We start from the raw sequence: 18,808 nt of genomic DNA, 5'->3' as shown, positions 1-18,808 counted from the left end.
GTGACCCTCAGCAGACATGGTCAGGCAGGTAGCATTTAGTGTCTAATGTGACAATAGGAGGATCTGAGGACAGGCCTCCTGTCATCTTTTTAATCCTTCTGTCTTGAAGGCCCACTGCCAGGAGTTTCAAGCTGAACTTTCTTAATTAGCTGAAAAGATGTCACTTTGAGGCTTAAATTTCTGGTGAAAACTTGAAATGCAAAAGAAAAGAGCCATTTGTTTGGACAACACAAGTGAAGCAGTTCCATACACTGACTACATATTATTAGGATTTACCCAATGATCCTTTGACTTTCTTACACTGGGAATGGAGCAGATAAGACAAGACAAATGATTACCTCCTAATTGGATGTGTAAAAAGCATGTTTCCTGTGTTTACGGCTTTGAGAATTCCAGGCATATTAGAGCAAAGTGGAATCCAAATGAAGGGACAATTCTTCACACTTAATTGCCGCAATCAAATTGCAACCCCAAAATACTGAATTCCTGTTAGTAAGGGCAAGGTTTGGTCACATGAGATTAAAATATAGTGTTGGAACACACAATCATTATAAACAAATTGTTAATAATAATGATAATAATAATCATTATTGTAATCTCTATTTCCACAGCATTTTTAATCAAATCGTGTTCTAAATCTTGTTTCGTTTTGGTCTCACTTCAGCTCTGGAAGAGGTGTTGAGTTGATTTACACTAACATCACAATGTGCAAACAAATAAAGCACAAAAGACTTTAATGTACTTGATTTTTTCAGTCACAGAACTTGTTCCCAGCAAGGCTCCCCAGGATAGAACTTTGGTCTTTTGATTGCAGGCCACCATAGTTTCCTAGAATTTGAAGACCTCAGAGAAACTAAACTAGTCTAAAATTTTTGATATGGATTGATCACTGTGGAATTACTATACAAAACTCCTTGGTGATGGAACAAAACTTGTCATCATTGGTAGGCATCAGAAGAATGGAACTTTTCCCGGTAATAGAGGAAAGGCAAGAAGCAATTAAATTGGAATAATAAAGAATGATTAGGAAAAGCAAGAATGTGATGGAGATCAATTGTAGAAACCTTAGAAGTGATTTTAAAGCAAATCATTTGGCACAGAACAGCATAGTCAACATTGTGCAAATATTAGAATAGGGTCTGGTTTCGTGTAAATATGGACTTATTAAAGGACTCAAGTATAATGTATGAGTCATGAAAGTGTTTGGCCCTCGGACAAAGTTTACGATTACAGATAAGTTTGTGAGTTGACACATTTCCTTTCCAACGGTGAGAGGGTGTTGTCAAAGAGCCTGGGCTTTGGTGTCAGGCTAACCTGGATCCACCACTTTAGGTCCTGCTTATGCAAATTGGTGCTTATTCTCTGGCCTCAGTTTCCTAATCCATAAAATGGGAAGACAGTGTGTATCCAGCAGGGCTGGTATGAGAATGGAATGAAATAGCATGAATAAAGTGCTCGGCAAATTGTCAACACATAACAGGTGCCAAATACACGTTCCCCCGACTCAAATGTGAAGGGAGAATTGTACCCAGTGTGAAGAGTTGTTTGCAGCCAATGACACTGACAGAGCAGCAACTCTCCAGAGGATTAGCTGTACTTCAACTGCTCCAATGGAAACTCATCTCACTGTCCACTTGCACATATAAATGAGTTTCGGGGTGTTTGTTTCTCTTTAGCAGACTTTTCCCTCACTTGGCAAGAAAATGAGATGAAAATGTGTTTGATTATTTTGTTATTGATATTCCATGTGCTTTACATCTTAATCCGTTATTTTAATTGATATCATCTCTAATGCCAACATTTATCGGCCCAAAAATTTGCAGCTAGTAAGTTATGGCTTCATACTCTTGTTTATCAGAAAGAAAAGTTTAATTCATATAGAAATTGTTCAAAATGAAAAATCAACTATAGTAGAAACTTGTCATAATTTGAAATGCATATTTAAATATGAAATATCTATAATTATTTATTTAATAAAAGAAAAATTACAAGAAGAAACTAGAGAACACTTAAAATCACTCTGCAGGTTTGAGATACCATACCTTCAATAAAATGTTTTGTTGACAATTGGTAAATTTATTTGGAATTCATACTGCAGCACCTTAATAAAATGTAAAGAAGTCCTGAAATTTCACTCAAATGTGTTACTTGATCATACAGATGAATGTATATGAAGTAATTAGACGGGTTTATTTACGTTTTTCTTGGTTTCCATTCTATGTATCATGAAAATGATTTTGACCATAGAAAACACTATTAATATATTTTTTTAAATATATTTAAAGAACAAACATGTAATATAATTATTTAAAATACAGGCACTAACCATACATACATAAGTGCACTACCTAATGCTTCGTTAACCATTATACTGAGAAAGCTATGTGAATTCAAGATTAGTTTTATTCTGAAAACAATGAAAGTTAAAGAATCTAGCTAAGGAAAAGGGGCAGGAGGTAAGAATAGTGTGTTATCACACAGAAATTTTCCAGTTCATTATTTTATTTTCAATTTATCTAATATAATGAATCAGAAGTATCCCTATAAAGAAACAAAAGTTCCTAAGATGAAAATTAGATTTTTTTTTTTTTTTGGTAAGGAAGTTTCGCCCTGAGCTAACATGTGTTGCCAATCTTCACCAATTTTGTATATGTATCGCCATCACTTCACGGCCACTAAGAGTGGTGTAGATCCTCCATGGGAACCGAACCCAGGCCACTGAAGCAGAGCACAGTGAACTTAACCACCACGCCACCAGGGTGGCCCTAGTTTCTTTAATATATTGACTAAAGGTGAAAATTATATAAATTTAATGTATGATTGAAAAATTAATCTTGTTTAATATAACATGCTTTGGAAATTAAAAACAAAGTAAATGGTTGGAGAAATATAGTTTTTTATTGTCATAATCAATAAAATATCAATAGCACTAAAAGCAAGATGTATAAAATTAAAATAAGCACATTATAACCTAATTGCATTTACAGTATGAGTAAAAAGCTCAACATAGTTTGCTGCTTAATTTACTATAAAAATCTGGAGCTTTGCTATATAGGCAGAACTTCTCAAGAATTTTTCGTCTTTTTTCTCAAATAAGAAATTTAATTCCACTTTTCTTAAGAAATTGTCCATTGAATTATTTACTCCAAGCAAGCCCAAAGACAATAAATATTAGTAAAGCATTTGTGAGTCAATTGGAAATCAAATTGAAGGGTTTTAATATTTATAATTGCCATCATTAGATTAACAATAAACATATAATCAACTAACATCCCAGCATAAAAGTGACATGCCTTTGTTGTATGATGTTTTCTTATATATTTTGACATTATGTCTGCAAGAGACTCTGGAACTGTGACACTTAACATTACACCAACCAGCAGGTGAAAACAGAGAAAAGAATGGAGCTCTAAAAGAATATCACAGCCCTATAGGCTAGAGACAAATTATGGAGGAGACACTGAGAGTCAAAATGTGGTGTATTATTAATCAGGCTTAAACTTAAACAAATGCCACAATAAAATGTGCTTTTGGTGAACATATTCTAAAGTGAAGCAAAATTCTAAGTGCAGTACCTGATAAGATTATTATAATAGCGTTTCTGAAAATAATCAATAAAAATTTTAATAGGAGTTTTGGAAACATTGCTATTTTGCTTCTAAATTCAAGGCATTGTAAATACTTTGGAGGTGCATTATTAATACTGTTCTACTCTAAAATCTGGAGTGGTTCAGGGGTGAAATTCAGACGTTATATAAAATTAGACATCAAGTAGGAGAACACTATTACCTCAGAACTGAGCATGGGACCCACATATGAAGCTAACAAGTCAACTCGATTGTCAAGTACACGAGGAAATGGATTCCTATTAACAAGCGACTGTGCATTGTTTTTAAAAAAATGAAAAACTTCTCCCTGATATTTATTTATATGACAAATAAGCCAAGTAAGGTGCATTCCAGAAAGAGTTAAATGAAGAGTGAGATTTCACAGACTTGCAGAAATGAAAAAGTGATACTTGGCCAAAAGAGCATAAATTACAAAATTCATGGGATGGTAAAAGGGACGTACTTTAGAAAGGACCAGACATTCTCATGTGTAGAGACATCATCAAAGTTACCTGATCTCCTCCCCTATTCCTACCACCTACCTACCCACCTTGAAAACAAACTCTGCTATGATAGAACAAAGAGATTTTTAAAAATACGTTTGTTCATGAATGTTAGCTGCCTTGCAATGGAGCAGCTAAAAGTAATACCCCATCTTAGGATGTCGAGACAGAACAAAGGCCAAGTTGAAATCCAGGCTCTGCCACTTAACAGCTGTGACTCTGGATAAGTCACATAACCTCTGGAACCTCATTTCTCATTGAAAATAAAACCAATAAAAACCTCACAGCCTATGGTGGAAGAAAGGCCTTGGTAAGCACTAATTCAATGGCAGCTTTTCTTCCTATTGCTATGCGCTAGGTTGTTGCAAACCACACAATCATTGTGCATCTCTAATGATTCTTTTTAATTGCTATTCCATTTTCCCCCACAGATAGACGCCTTCCTGCAGACATTTCCCCCAAGCCCACCATTTTTCTTCCTTCGCTTGCTGAAATAAACCTCCATAAGGCTGGAACGTATCTTTGTCTTCTTGAGAATTTCTTCCCTGATGTTATTAACATATATTGGAAAGAAAAGAATGGCAAAGCAATTCTAGAATCCCAGCAGGGAAATACCATGAAGACTAATGACACATACATGAAATTCAGCTGGCTGACCGTCACTAAAAAGTCAGTGGATAAGAAACACAAATGCATCGTCCAACACGAGCACAATAAAGGAGGGGTTGGCCAAGAGATTATTTTTCCTTCAGTGATTGAAGGTATGTATATATAAATACACCTCCTAGAACACTTTTTTTTCAAAGGGAATATCCCACCTTTTCTGTCAAGTATCAATGAAAAGCAAACAAATATAAATGTTTCTTAAATGTTGTTCTATTTATTGGTAGCAAAAATGTCCCTCTATTTCCCCAATGAATTAAAATATTATAGGCTTCAGAACACAAAAAGAAAGAAAAGAAAAATTTCCTTAACTTTTCTCAGCCTTAGTTTCATCAACCAAAATATTAAGTTCTTAGAGACATTTTTCAGGATTGTTGACGGATTAAATGATACCAAATACGTGAAAGCACCTAGCACCGTAGCACACAAGACATACTCAAAGAGAGATTCCACTTTTGATGATCTTACTTGATCGGGAAAGAAGTACGACTCTATGTCTTTCCAGGACATTCTACTCAACAAGCAGAGTCACTCTCACTTTCATCCTGCTTTACTCAGAGTACAACCTCAAAACAATGCTATTAGACAACCAAATGGTGTTCATTTGAGGGAGCCAGGTGGTAGCTCAACAGAAAAATAAATAGTTTGGCCACTGCAGTACTATTATGGTCTTAGATGTTCTGCTTTTGTATTTCATATACCACCATACGGTAAAATTTCCTACTTACAGGTTGGATGAGGCTAATGTGTACACACATGCCTCCATTCTACGTAATGAATTTATTTCTTGCCATTGGTAAATGCAGCTCAGCAAAGATTTATTGCAGAACTGGCCTGTGCCAGGCCTGGAAGGGATGTGTGGATGGGGACACGAGGATGAATTATTGCCCCAAGGAAGATGCACTGTTGTAAGAGAACACATTTTTTTCATAATCACTCAGGTCACACATGATTCAGGCATGATGTCCCAAAAGAGTCCCTTTGACGCAGGTGCTGCACGTATTCAGACAGTGTGAGCAGAGGACTGAATGTGCCTTGGTCTTGGCGATGGTTCGGTAACTCTCTAGACTCAGGACTTAAAGTCCTGAGTATGAACACAACAGAACAGGAGCCCCAGAGGACCTATAAATAGGATGGAATCAGAGTGTACTTTTCTCTATGGTTAACAAGCCCTTTTGAAGCAGTGGGGAACGAGCACAAAAAAAAAAAATGTGCGAAGACCTTTGCTGTGTACCAGTATGAATTTCTGAAGGCAGTCTTTATCTTCTGGGATTCTTAGTTTCTTCAGTGACCAGATATGGTTCCAACACTTGTCTTGGCTTTCTCTTGGGGCTATGATGAAGAGCAAATGAAACAATGTCAGTGAAAATACTTGCTTTTGAAAACACAACATGGATGTATTTATTTATCTGTTTATTGTACTTTTTAATATCCTCTCCTAAAACTAACATAAAATTTATAAAACTGCCCTAATTTACTATTTCTACAGCTAAGAATCCCAGGGAAGCAACACATGCAAAGCACAAGTTTAATATAACCATTTGGCTTAAGTGTCCTGTGAGGTTTTGGTTTTTCTAGAGATCAGGAAGAAACGAGACATATAGTAAGTTTCATGGTGATGATTATCATAGAGAGGTTGTAGTTCATAATATATTTTACTTGGCACCTAATTTCTGAAACAAATGTCTCCTATGGGCTTCTCAGGGCACCAAAGCTAATGAGGACATTTCTGTTAGTGCCATTATACAGCAAAATTTCTAATGATACTTCTTGGAAGTTGTTTTGTTTTTGATAAAAGGTGAGAATATAACATAGAAGCACAAATCGATGAAGTGATTTGAAAGAAGATAAACCTAGTCTGGTCCAAGTTTTTGACCAACCTTGATTGCGAGAGAGAACTTAGGATACATACACAGATTTTATTATGAAGCACTGTTACCTTATTGTTTTCCCTCAATCAATGCATAATGATAAAGAGTTTTATTTATCTTTTAATGAAAAAGTCATTGTTACAAAACAGAGACTTTTAAGACACAGTAAATTCAGTTCTTGAAGATATTTTAACGTCGAAACATGATTATGCTAACATTTTCATTCTTGGAATTTATTCCAAATCCTATTTTGATATCCGTCAAAAAGATCTCATTGAGTGCATAAAATTGCATACTAAAACCATATCCATATGGACAAGAACACATCTAGTAGAAAAACAGTAAACAAAAACTAAGGTCTCTACTGTGTTTTCCTCCACCCAACAGGCAACTATATTTAAAAACATCTTTTATCATTGCACGTTTGTCTTACTTTCTTTTTTACATTGCAGACAAGTCTCACAACAGGTTGTACATATTCAAAGAAGTTAAATATGAATTGGACTACCTTTCTATCTTTGGAAAGAATTGCAATGAAATTCTGAGCTGCCGTAATGAAAAGGTCATTGGCTAAAAATATTTAACACATCTGGAAGAGAACACATTTTCGGTGTCCGCAAATGTGGAATTGTGGAGTTCCCTTATAGATTATTTTCTATTTCTATGGGTTATGTTTACAAAGTCTTTTCCACATGCTGTATCTGACTGAATCCTCCACAACGATCCTTTGAATGCTGGCTCTGCCCTCATTGGTATGATCCTCAGCAAGTTACTTATTCTCCCAACCTATTCCTCCTTTGTAACAAGGAGTCCTCCAAGGTCTCCACTGAAGTCCACTTCAGTGTGACTGGAGGATTAAACAAGATAATGCATGTGAAGCATCAAACATAGTGCCTGGCGCAGTAATAATCACTCAACAACTATGAGCTTTCATTCCTGTTGTTGTCATGTCTACAAATACCACTACTTCAGAAAATCATGGGCATGAGTTGGGGATATTGGGGTATGCATGCTCTGGAAAGGTATGCCTGAGGCATTTGCTTTCCTGGGCAGTGTGCCTAAATCAAACTCCTTCAAAAGTGAGATTCTGTTGTGCATTCTGAGAGTTGATGAGCTGATTTGGGCGGCAACTCTTCATGTCAGCAAGTGTGCTAAAGACTGTGGAGTAGCCACATTTTCTGTTTATTTTTCCATTTGACACGTATTTCTCCGTCACCTCCTTTGTGGCTGGCACTGTGCTAGGAGCTCTGAACACAGAAGAAAAACAAAACGGTCTTGGATATTACCCTGCAGTTGTGATAATGAAGAAAATAATGTGTTCTCCGTGAAGGGCAACATCTTCCTGTGCAGAAACACAACACCTGAATTAGATCTACTGAATTACATAGAACCAGATGAACTATTCCTGGAATCGTAGGGCTCATCTTTTTAAGGATGGTCTCTCTGTATCAGATTGTGTGTGTGTGTGTGTGTGCATACACTCAAACTCATGTAAACACATATGCACAGTGTCAAATAATAGGCATGAATAATTGACTAATACTTGCTCTTATTTCTTCTAGTTCTCATCTCAATTGTCACTGCTGTTCATCCTACAAAGGCTTCTCCAAAAGATGAAAACAGTAAGTCATTGTCCATATTTGCCTCTCTGTCTTGCTATAGGCTTCTTTCCCTCCTGATCAACGTAACTTTTGTACTTCTCAGACTTAACATATAAAAGAACAATTATTCCTGAATTGTGGCACTCATAATTTTCCTGTTTTTAGAGACTGTCTCCTGTCTATCAGCAGATCACATGTATGTGTATAAATACACACACACACGCATATATATTCCTACATATATACCCACAGTGTCGAATAATGGGCATGGACAATTGACTAATACTTGCTCTCATTTCTTCTAGAGGTCTCTGCCATTGGTTCCATAGAAGCTTACCCAACAGGGCAACGTGGTAAGTTTTTTTCATATGCTTACCTTCCTGCCATGCTATGGTATTTCAACTTCTCTGGTTCAGAGTAGACAAGACTAATTATTCCTGGAATTGTAGGGTTCTTTTCTTTTCTTTTCTTTTCTTTTCTTTTCTTTTCTTTTCTTTTTATTGATGAAGATTGGCTCTGAGCTAAAATCTGTTGCCCAACTTCTTCCTTTTTGATTGAGAGAGATTGACCCTGTGCTAACATCTGTGCCAAGCTCCCTCTATTTTATACGTGGGATGCCACCACAGCATGGCTTAGATGAGCAGTGTGTACGTTCACACTCGGGATTCAAACCCACAAACCCTGGGCAGCTGAGGCTGAGCACATCAACTTAACTGCTATGCCACTGGGCTGAGGAGGGCACACATTTTTAGTGAGCATCTCTCTTGTCTCTCTGTTGGCAGATTTTAAATATATGTATATATACAAACACATACGTATACATACATGGCAACTCTCAACAAATAGGCACAAAGAATTCTCTAACACTTGCTCTCATTTTTTCCAGAGATCCCTGCTATTAATTCTACAAGAGCTGTTCTCAATCATGAAAGTCGTTAAGTTTTTGTATACTTTTGCCTTTATGTCATGCTATATATAGCATTGTTTTCCTTGAGATAAACTTAACTTTTGAACTTCCTTGCCTTAAGATAGCAAAACTAGAATTACCGGATGTTGCAGAATAGACTGAATGATACCTTAAATCAATCCATCATTTCCTAGGAGTCGCCTTAACACAGTAAATGCTGGTTTGGGGATGAGACGACTCTAAATTAAAGGACGCAGTAATTGGCTGGAATTACTCCAACAATGGACTTCATTCATTTGTGTGGCTTGTTTCTAATGACTGAGGAATATGTGATATCATGGTGCTTCTAGATTTTTTTAAGTCTTCGGTCCTTGCTGATAGCTAATAACATGAACTGAAACACACCGAGAGCTTCCTGTACAGAAGTCTTTGTGCTGGCTTTTGCCTGCATGTTCTTGTTTAATTCCTATAATACTGATATGAGGTGGTACAATATCTTACCAAATTTCATAGATGAGGACAATGAGTCAAAAGCAGTTAAGTCCTTTGCACCATGTTACACAGCTAGATCTGTGGATTCAACCCGGCCATCTAAAGCAAGAGTTCACGCACTTACTGGGTTCTCTCTTCTTCCTCTACAATATGGCCCTAGAGCAAGAAATCCCAAATCCAAGACCATAAAACATGAAAGACACATGGTGGGGGGTGGATAAGTGCATGGACTTCACAGTATCTGAGACTCGTCTTGAGCCCCATTTCTTTAAAGATTAATAGCATCAAAATAGGAAAGTTACTTACGTTTTCTGAGCAACACTTTGCTCATCTGCCAACAAGAAAGAATTATATCTAATGCAGTTATTGAAGAGATAAGGTCACCTATGCTGAATGTTTAGCGTAGGGTATGTCATTTGGCTGTCACAGAATCAGCACTAGCTTGTGGCCCTTTCTCCCTACATATGCGCAAAGAAAGGGACTAGAAGCACTGGCTCTAGCCCTGCTGATCTTTCCTCCATTTCCAAAATGAAGAGGACTCTGAATCTCAGCTAACACGTGACCAGACCAAGGGCTGGTCACGTTATGAGCACATCATCTCCGAGATCGCTTTCCACAACAAGTGCTAGTAATTCTGGAGTTCTGACTCTTGAAGATAAAACATGAAAATGGGAAATTTTCTCAGGAAGAGATTCGGCCTGGTGCTTTACTGAATAGGTAGTCTGGCTCACAATCATTGTTAATTAGACAAACATAAATCTTTCCCTGTCACAGGCCAGTAAGGGATGTGTGGATGAGTACACTAGGATGAATTATGGTCCCAAGGAGGATACACTATTGTAAGGGAAGAAATTCTGTTCCTAATCACTCAGGGTCACTTGTGATTCAGGCATGAAGCCCTGGAGGAGTCCCTTTGATGCAGAAGCTGCACATATTCAGACAGTGTGGGCAGAGGACTGAATGTGCCTTCGTCCTGGCAGTGATCCAGGAAATATCCAGACCCGGGTCGTAAAGTCCTGTGTATGAACATGACAGATCAAAAGCCCAAACACCTATAAATCAGAAGGAATCAGTTTGTCCTTTTCCCTGTGGTTAACAAGCTTTTGAAGGAGTGGGGAATGAGCACAGAAGAAAACGTGCGAAGACGTCTGCTGTGCACCAGTGCAAATTTCGGAAGTCAGTCTTCATCTCTCAGATCCGTAGTGTAATCAGTGACCAAATTAGGTTCAAACACTTGCCTTGGCTTTCTCCTGGGGCAATGATGAAGAGCAAATGAAATAATGTCAGTGAAAACACTTGCTTTTGAAAATACAACATGGGTGTATTTCTTTAGATATTGATTGTAGTTTTCATATCCTTTCCTGACTCGCTAATATAAGAATAAAGTGACACCCCTAATTTACTGTTTCTACAGCTAAGGACAGAGGGAAAGCAACATGTGCAAAGCACAAGTTAATGTAACCACTGGGCTGAAATGTCCTGTTAGGTTTTGATTTTTCTAGAGATCAGGGGAAAATAAGAGGTCGAATAACTTCCATGATGTTGATTATCACAGAGAGGTTGCAGTTCATAACCTGTTTTACTTGGCACCTAATTTCTGAAACAAATGTCTCTCATGGGCTTCTCAGGGCAACAGAACTAATGAGGACATTGCTGGTAAAGTCATCCTACAGAAAATTTCTAATGCTGTTTCTTGGAAGTTTTTTGTTTTTGATAAAAGCTAAGAATTTAACTCGAAAGCACAAATCAGTGAAGTGATTTTGAAGAAGATAAAACTAGTCTGGTCCAAGTTTTGGATTAACATTGTCCGAGAAGGAGAATTTAGGGTACATACACAGATTTCATTATGAAAAATGATTACTTTACTGCTTTCACCTCAATCAACGCATGGTAATAAGAGATTCTGATTTACCTTTTGATGAATAAGTCACTGTATAGGAAAAAGAGACTTTGAAGACACGTTAACGTCAGTTCTTGAAGATATTTTAACATCTAAACATGATTATACTCACATTTTCATTCTTGGAATTTAATCCAAATCCTATACTTCAAACCCAGTTTTAGAGCCACAAAAAATGATCTCATCCGGTGCATAAAATTGCATACCTCAACTGTATCCATTTGGACAAGTACACTTCTAGTAGAAAAAGAATAAACAAAAACAATGGTTTCAACTCTATTTTCCTCCATCAAACAGTCAATCATCTTTAAAACGTTTTTATCTTTGTATATTTTCCCTCTATTTTTTACCTTGTAGACAAGTGTTACATCAGGTTGTATATATTCAGAGAAGTATAAATATGACTTGACCTACATTTCTATCACCAGAAAAAAATTGAACTGAAATGCTGAACTCCTGTAAGGAAAAGTTCATTTGCTAAGAATATTTTACATACCTGGAAGAGAAGATGTTTTTAGTGTCCACAACGGTGGAATCATGGTGTTCCTCCATAGATTATTTTCTGTTTCTATGGATTATTTTAACAAAGTACTTTCCGTGCTCTATGTCACTGAATCCTCCCCAATGGTCCTTTGAATGCTGGCTCTGCCATCACTGGTATGACTCTTGGCAAGTCACTTACTCTCCCAAGCTTATTCCTCATTTGCAACAAGGACTCCTCCAAACTACAACTCATTTCAGTGTGACAGGAGCATTAAACGAGATAATGCATGTGAAGCATTTAACACAGTGCCTGGTGCAGTAATAATCACGCAATAGCTATGAGATTTTATTCATATTGTTGTCGTCCACAAACACCACAACTCCAGAAAATCATGGGCATGCACTGGGGACATTGGGATATGCATGCTCCTTAAAAACATGCCTGATTCCTTTACTTTCATGGGCAATGTGCCTAAACCAGACTCCTTCAAAAGTGAGATTCTGTTGTGGATTCTGAGAGTTAGTGAATTGATTTTGGTAGCAACTCTTCATGTCAGCAGTGTGTGCTAAAGACTGTGGAGTAGGCACATTTTCTGTTTATTTTTCCATTCAACAAGTATTTCTCCAACAGCTCCTTTGTGGCTGTCACTGTGCCAGGAGCTGTGAATACAGAAGGAAAACAACATAGTATTGGATATTACACTCCAGTTGTGCTACAGAAGGAAAAATCTATCCTTCGTGAAAGTCAACATCTTCTTGTGCAAAATCAATACCTGAATTAGGACTGCTGAATTATATAGAATCAAAGGAACTATTCCTGGAAACTTAAGGCTCATAATTTTAGAGATGGTCTCTCAGTCAGTGGACTATGTGTGTGTGTGTGTGTGTGTGTGTGTGTGTATACACGTAAACTCACATAAACACATACCTACGCTATCGAGTGCTGGGAGCAATAATTGACTAATACTTGCTCTCATTTATTCTAGTTGTCACCTCAACGGCCACTACTGTTGGTTCTACAAAGGCTTATACGACAAAGCAAAGCAGTAAGTTATTGTGTGTTTTTGCCTCCATGTCATGCAGTAGGCTTTTTTTTCCCTCTCGATCTACTTAACTTTTGTACTTTTCAGACTTAAATTACGAAAGACCAAATATTCCTGGAATTGTGGAGCTCATAACTTTCAGACTTTTAGTGAGCACCTCTCCTGTCTGTCTGCACATCATCTGTGTGCATGTATATATATATTTATATATTCCTTTATATGTACACGCAGTGTTACTAATGGGCATGAACCTTGCCTGATACTTGCCCTCATTTCTCCCAGTTGTCACTACCATTGCATCTACAACAGCTTCCCCAACAGCGCAAAGTGGTAAGTTGCATATATGCTTGTCTTCATGTCATGCTATGGCATTTTTTCCCTCCTGATCAAATTAACTTTTGAACTTCACTGGTTTATTGTAGACAAGACTAGTGAATCCTGGAATTCTAGGGCACGTATTTTCAACGAGTCTCTCTCTTGTCTCTCTGTTTCCTGATTTTATATATAAATACACACACACACATACATACATATATATATATATACATCAACTGACAACTAATAGGCACAGACAACTGACTAAAACTTGTTCTTATTTCTTCTAAAAATCACTACTATTAACTCTACAAAACTTAGGTAAACGGCGAAAGCTGTTAAACTTTTGTAAATGTTTGCCTTTATGTCATGTGATAGTATGTTTTTCCTCTGGATGAATTTAACTTTCGAAATTCCCCGCCTTAAGCTTCTGTCCACATGTTGCAGAATATTCTGAGTGATATTTTCAATCAATCTATCATTTCCCAGGAGATGTCTTAACATGCTAAATGCTCGTTTTGGGTTGAGATGCCTATAAATTAGAGGGTGCGGTGACAGGCACCGAATTATTTCCAAACTGGACTTGTTTCATTTCTGCATCTTTTGTTGCTAACGACTGAGGAATATGTCAATTGTTTTTTATAGGAACTATTTATGTGAACAGCACGTACTGAAGACTGTGGAGTAGCCACATTTTCTGTTTATTTTTCCATTCGGCAAGTGTTTCTCCAACCGCTCCTTTGTGGCTGTGACTGTGCCAGGAGCTGTAAATACAGAAGGAAAACAAGATAGTATTGGATATTACCGAGCAGTTGTGATACAGGAGAAAAGAATGTATCCTTCGTTAAATTCAACATCTTCATGTACAAAATCAATACCTAAATTAGATCTCCTGAATTACATGGAATCGGATGAACTATTCCTGGCATCAGAGGGCTCATATTTTTAAAGATGGTCTCTCTCAGTGGGTTATTTGTTCGTGTGTGTGTGTGTGCATTACATGCAGACTCACATAAACACTTACCCACACTGTCCAGCACTGGGCTTGCTAATTGACTACTCTTGCTCCCATTTCTTCTGGTTGTCACCTCAACGGCCACTACTGTTGGTTCTACAAAGGCTTATCCGACAGATACAAGCAGTAAGTCATTGTGTATTTTTGCCTCCATGTCATACTATAGGCTTTTTTCTCTCTTGATCAACTTAACTTTTGTACTTTTCAGGCTTAAAAGACAACAGGCCAAATATTCCTGGAATTGTGGAGTTCATAACTTTCATATTTTTAGTGACCATCTCTCCTGTCTGTCAGTAGATCCTATATTATACATATAGATACATTCCTTTATATATACACACAGTGTCCACTAATGGACACGAATCTTGACTAAGACCCGCTCTCCTTTCTTCTAGAGCTCACTGCCATTTCATCTACAACAGCTTCCCCAACAGAGCAAATTGGTAAGTTGCGTATATGCTTGCCTTCATGTCATGTTATGGAATTTTATCCCTCCTGATCTAATTAGCTTTTGAACTGCACTGGTTTTTCACAGACAAGATTAATTATTCCTTGAATTGTAGGGCAGATATTGTCAATCAGTCTCTCCTGTCTCTCTGTTGGCAGATTATATAATATATATAATATAGGAGTCGTCTTCACACAGGGTTTGGGGATGAAATGAGTGTAAGCGAGAGGGTACAGTCATAGGCTCTGAATTATTTCAGTGATAGACTTCATTCATTTGTGGGGCTTTTGTTTCTAATGACTGAGGAATACGTGATATCAGTGTGCTTCTATGTTTTTATTTAAGGCTTCGCTCCTTGCTAATCGCCAATAAGATGAACTGAGACGTACTGACAGCGTCCTATACAGAAGGCATTGTGCAGCGTTTGCAGGCATTTTCTTGTTTAATTCTCAGAATACTCCTAGGAGGTGGCACAATATATTTTCCCCATTTTATAGATGAGGACAATGAGTTAAAATTAATTAAGTCCCTGGTACTACGCCACACAGCTAGATCTGGGGTTTGAACTTGGCCCTCCAAATCAAGAGTTCATACACTTACCCGGTTCTCTCTTCTTCCTCTAAGATATAGTCGTAGAGCAAGAAACCCCAAAGCCAAGACCCTGAGACATGATGGATGCCTGGTGGAGGGTGGGTAAGAGCATGGGCTTCACACTGTCACAGACTGGACTTGACCCCAGTTCTTTTACAGATTAGTAGCATCAATATAGGAAAGTTACCTACTTTTTCTGAGCAACACTTTTGTCATCCACCAACCAGGAATAATTACCCCTAACTCAGTTATTGAAGAGATAAGGTCACCTTATGTGGAATGTCAAGCATAGGGTGTCTGATTTGGCTGGCACAGAATCAGTGCTAGTTTCTGGCCCTTTCACCCTACATGTGTACAAAGAAAGTGACTGGAAGCATTGGCTCTAGCCCAGCTGTTCTTCCCTGCATTTCCAATATCAAGGGGCTCTGGACCTCAGCTAACACCTTACCTGAACAAGGGCAAGGAGGTATGAGGACATCTCCTCTGAGATCCCTTTCCACAACGAGTGCTAATGATTCTGCAGTTCTGACTTGTGGAAACGAAACATAAAAAAGGGAAATTTTCTCAGGAAGAGGCTCATCCTTGCGGTTCACTGAATAGCTAGCCTGGCTCACCATCATTATCATTAACTAAACAAATTTAAGTCTTTCTTAAATGTTGTTCCAATTATTGCTAGCGTAAGTGTCCCTCTATTTCCCCATAGAATTAAAATATTATAGGCTTTGAAAATAAAAAAGAAAAAGAAGGAAAATTTACTTAAACTTGCAAAGCCTGACTTTCATCCTCCAAAATATTAAGCTCACAATGATATTATTTACGGTAATTGTATGGATTAAATGAAACAAGATATGTGAAAGCACCTAGCATTTAGCACACAAGAAATGCTCAGAAAGAGATTCCACTTTGGATGACCTTTTTTATGTATATTTTTTTTTGGTACCTGAGCTAAGATCTGTTGCCAATTTTTCTTTCCTTCTTTTTCTCCCCAAAGACACCGGTACTTACTTGTATATTCTAGTTGTGAGCGCCTCTGGTTGCGTTACATGGGATGCCTCCTCAGCATGGCTTGATGAGTGGTGCCATGTTCGCTCCCAGGATCCCAACCAGCAAAACCCTGGGCGGCCAAAGCAGAGTGCACAGACTTAACCACTCAGCCATGGGTTGGCCCCCACTTTGGATGATCTTACTTGATTAGGGAATAAGTACAATTATATGCCTTTCAGGAATTTTCTACTCAGCGAGAAATGTCACTCTCACTTTCATCTTGCTATACTCAGGGTACAACCCCAAAACTATGCTATTAGGTGACAAAACAGTGTTCATTTGAAGGAGCTAGTTGATACCTCAACAAAAAATACATTTTTAGTATGATCTTAGGTTTCCAGGTTTGTATTTTATATACCACCATAAGGCAAAATTTCATAAGTAGAGATTGGGTGAGGCTAATATGTACACACATACTTCCTATGTACATAATGTGTATTCTTGCCATTGGTAAAATGCAGCTCAACAAACATTTATTGCAGGACTGACCCCTGCCAGGCTTGGAAGGGATGTGTGGATGAGCACACTGGGATGAATTACTTTCCCAAGGAGGACGCACTATTGTAAGACAATAGATTCCTTTCCTAATCACTCAGGGTTGCTCATGATTCAGGCATGATGTCCAAAGGAGTCCCTTTGATGCAGATGCTGCACGTATTCAGACAGTGCGGGCAGAGGGCTGAATGGACCTTGGTCTCATCAGTGGTCTCGTAACTCTCTATACCTGGATCGTAAAGTCTTGAGTATGAACACAACAGACCAAAAGCCCCAGAGAACCCATAAATGAGAAGGAATCAGTCTGTACTTTTCCCTGTGGTTAACAAGCCTTTTTGAAGGAGTGGTGAGCAAGCCCGAAGAAAACGTGGGAAGACCTTTGCTGTTTACCAGTGGGAATTTCTAAAGTGAGTCTTCATCTCTCAGATCCGTAGTTTAATCAGTGACCAAATTAGGTTCAAACACTTTCCTTGGCTTTCTCTTGGGGCAATGATGAAAAGCAAATGAAATAACGCGAGTGAAAACACGTGCTTAAAAAACACAACATGGGTGTATTTCTTTATGTCTTTATCGTATTTTTCATATCCTTTTCTAATACTAACATAAGTGTAAAATGGCACCCTCAGTTTACTGTTTCTACAGCTAAGGACAGAGAAGAAGCAACATGTGCAAAGCACAAGTTAATATAACCACTGGGCTGAAATGTTCTGTTAGGTTTTGATTTTCTAGAGATCAGGGAAAATTAGAAGTATAGTCAGTTCCATGATGATGACTATCATAGAGAGGTTGCAGTTCATAATGTGTTTTACTTGGCACATAATTTCTGAAACAAATATCTCCCGTGGGCCTCTCAGGGCAAGGGAGCTAACGAGGACATTGCTGGTAAGGTCATCCTACAGAAAACTTCTAATGCTGTTTCTTGGATGTTGTTTGTTTTTGATGAAAGCTAAGAATTTAACTTGGAAGCACAAATCAGTGAAGTGATTTTGAAGAAGATAAAACTAGTCTGGTCCAAGTTTTGATTAACATCGTTTGAGAGAGAGAGAATTTAGGATACGTACACAGATTTTATTATGAAAAATGATTACTGTTTTTACCTCAATCAATGCATGGTAATAAGAGATTTGGATCTATCTCTTGATGAATAAGTCACTGCTGAAGGAAAGGAGACTTTCAAGTCATGTTAAAGTAAGTTCTTGAAGATAGGATAACGTCCAAACAGGATTATTCCAGCATTTTCATTCTATAAATTCATTCCAAATCCTATACCTCAAACCCAGTTTTAGAGCCACCAAAAAAAGATGTCATCCGGTGCATGAAATTGCATACCTCAACTGCATCCATATGGACAAGGGCACGTCTAGTAGAAAAAGGATAAATAAAAACAATGGTCTCTACACTGTTTTCCTCCATCCAATAGGCAATTATCTTTAAAACAAGTATTCTCTTTGCATGTTTGCCTTCTTTCTTTTTTACCTTGTAGACAAGTCACACCTCAGGTTGTATATATTCAGGGAAGGGTAAGTGTGACTTGGCCTAGCTTTCTGTCTCTGGAAAGAATTGCACTGAAATGCTGACCTTCTGTAATGGAAAGGTCATGGGCTAAAAATCTTTAACATATCTAGAAGAGGAGATATTTTTGGTGTGAAGAGGAGGAATTATGGTGTTCCTCAATAGGTGATTTTCTATTTCTAGGGATTATTTTTACAAAGGACTTTCCACATGCTCTATCTCACTGAATCCTCCACAATGGTCCTTTGAATGCTGGCTCTGCCCTCACTGGTATGACTCTCGGCAAGTCACTTACTCTCCCAAGCTTATTCCTCATT

At 37.8% G+C, this 18,808-nt stretch overlaps 1 gene segment (V, D, J or C); it reads left to right on the top strand.

Moving 5' to 3' along the window:
• The window catches only part of LOC111773126 (T-cell receptor gamma chain C region C7.5-like), a 35,915-nt gene that overhangs the window by 4,811 nt on the left and 12,296 nt on the right, over window positions 1-18,808 (top strand). The window contains 3 exon segments of the C gene segment in view: window positions 4,543-4,872; window positions 8,208-8,267; window positions 8,552-8,599. Coding sequence covers window positions 4,543-4,872; window positions 8,208-8,267; window positions 8,552-8,599 — 438 coding nt within the window.

This window comes from Equus caballus, chromosome 4 (genome assembly GCF_041296265.1).
Source record: "Equus caballus isolate H_3958 breed thoroughbred chromosome 4, TB-T2T, whole genome shotgun sequence".
Taxonomy (NCBI): domain Eukaryota; kingdom Metazoa; phylum Chordata; class Mammalia; order Perissodactyla; family Equidae; genus Equus; species Equus caballus.
Note: the sequence above shows the minus strand (reverse complement) of the source record. Positions and strands in the feature narration are given on the sequence as shown.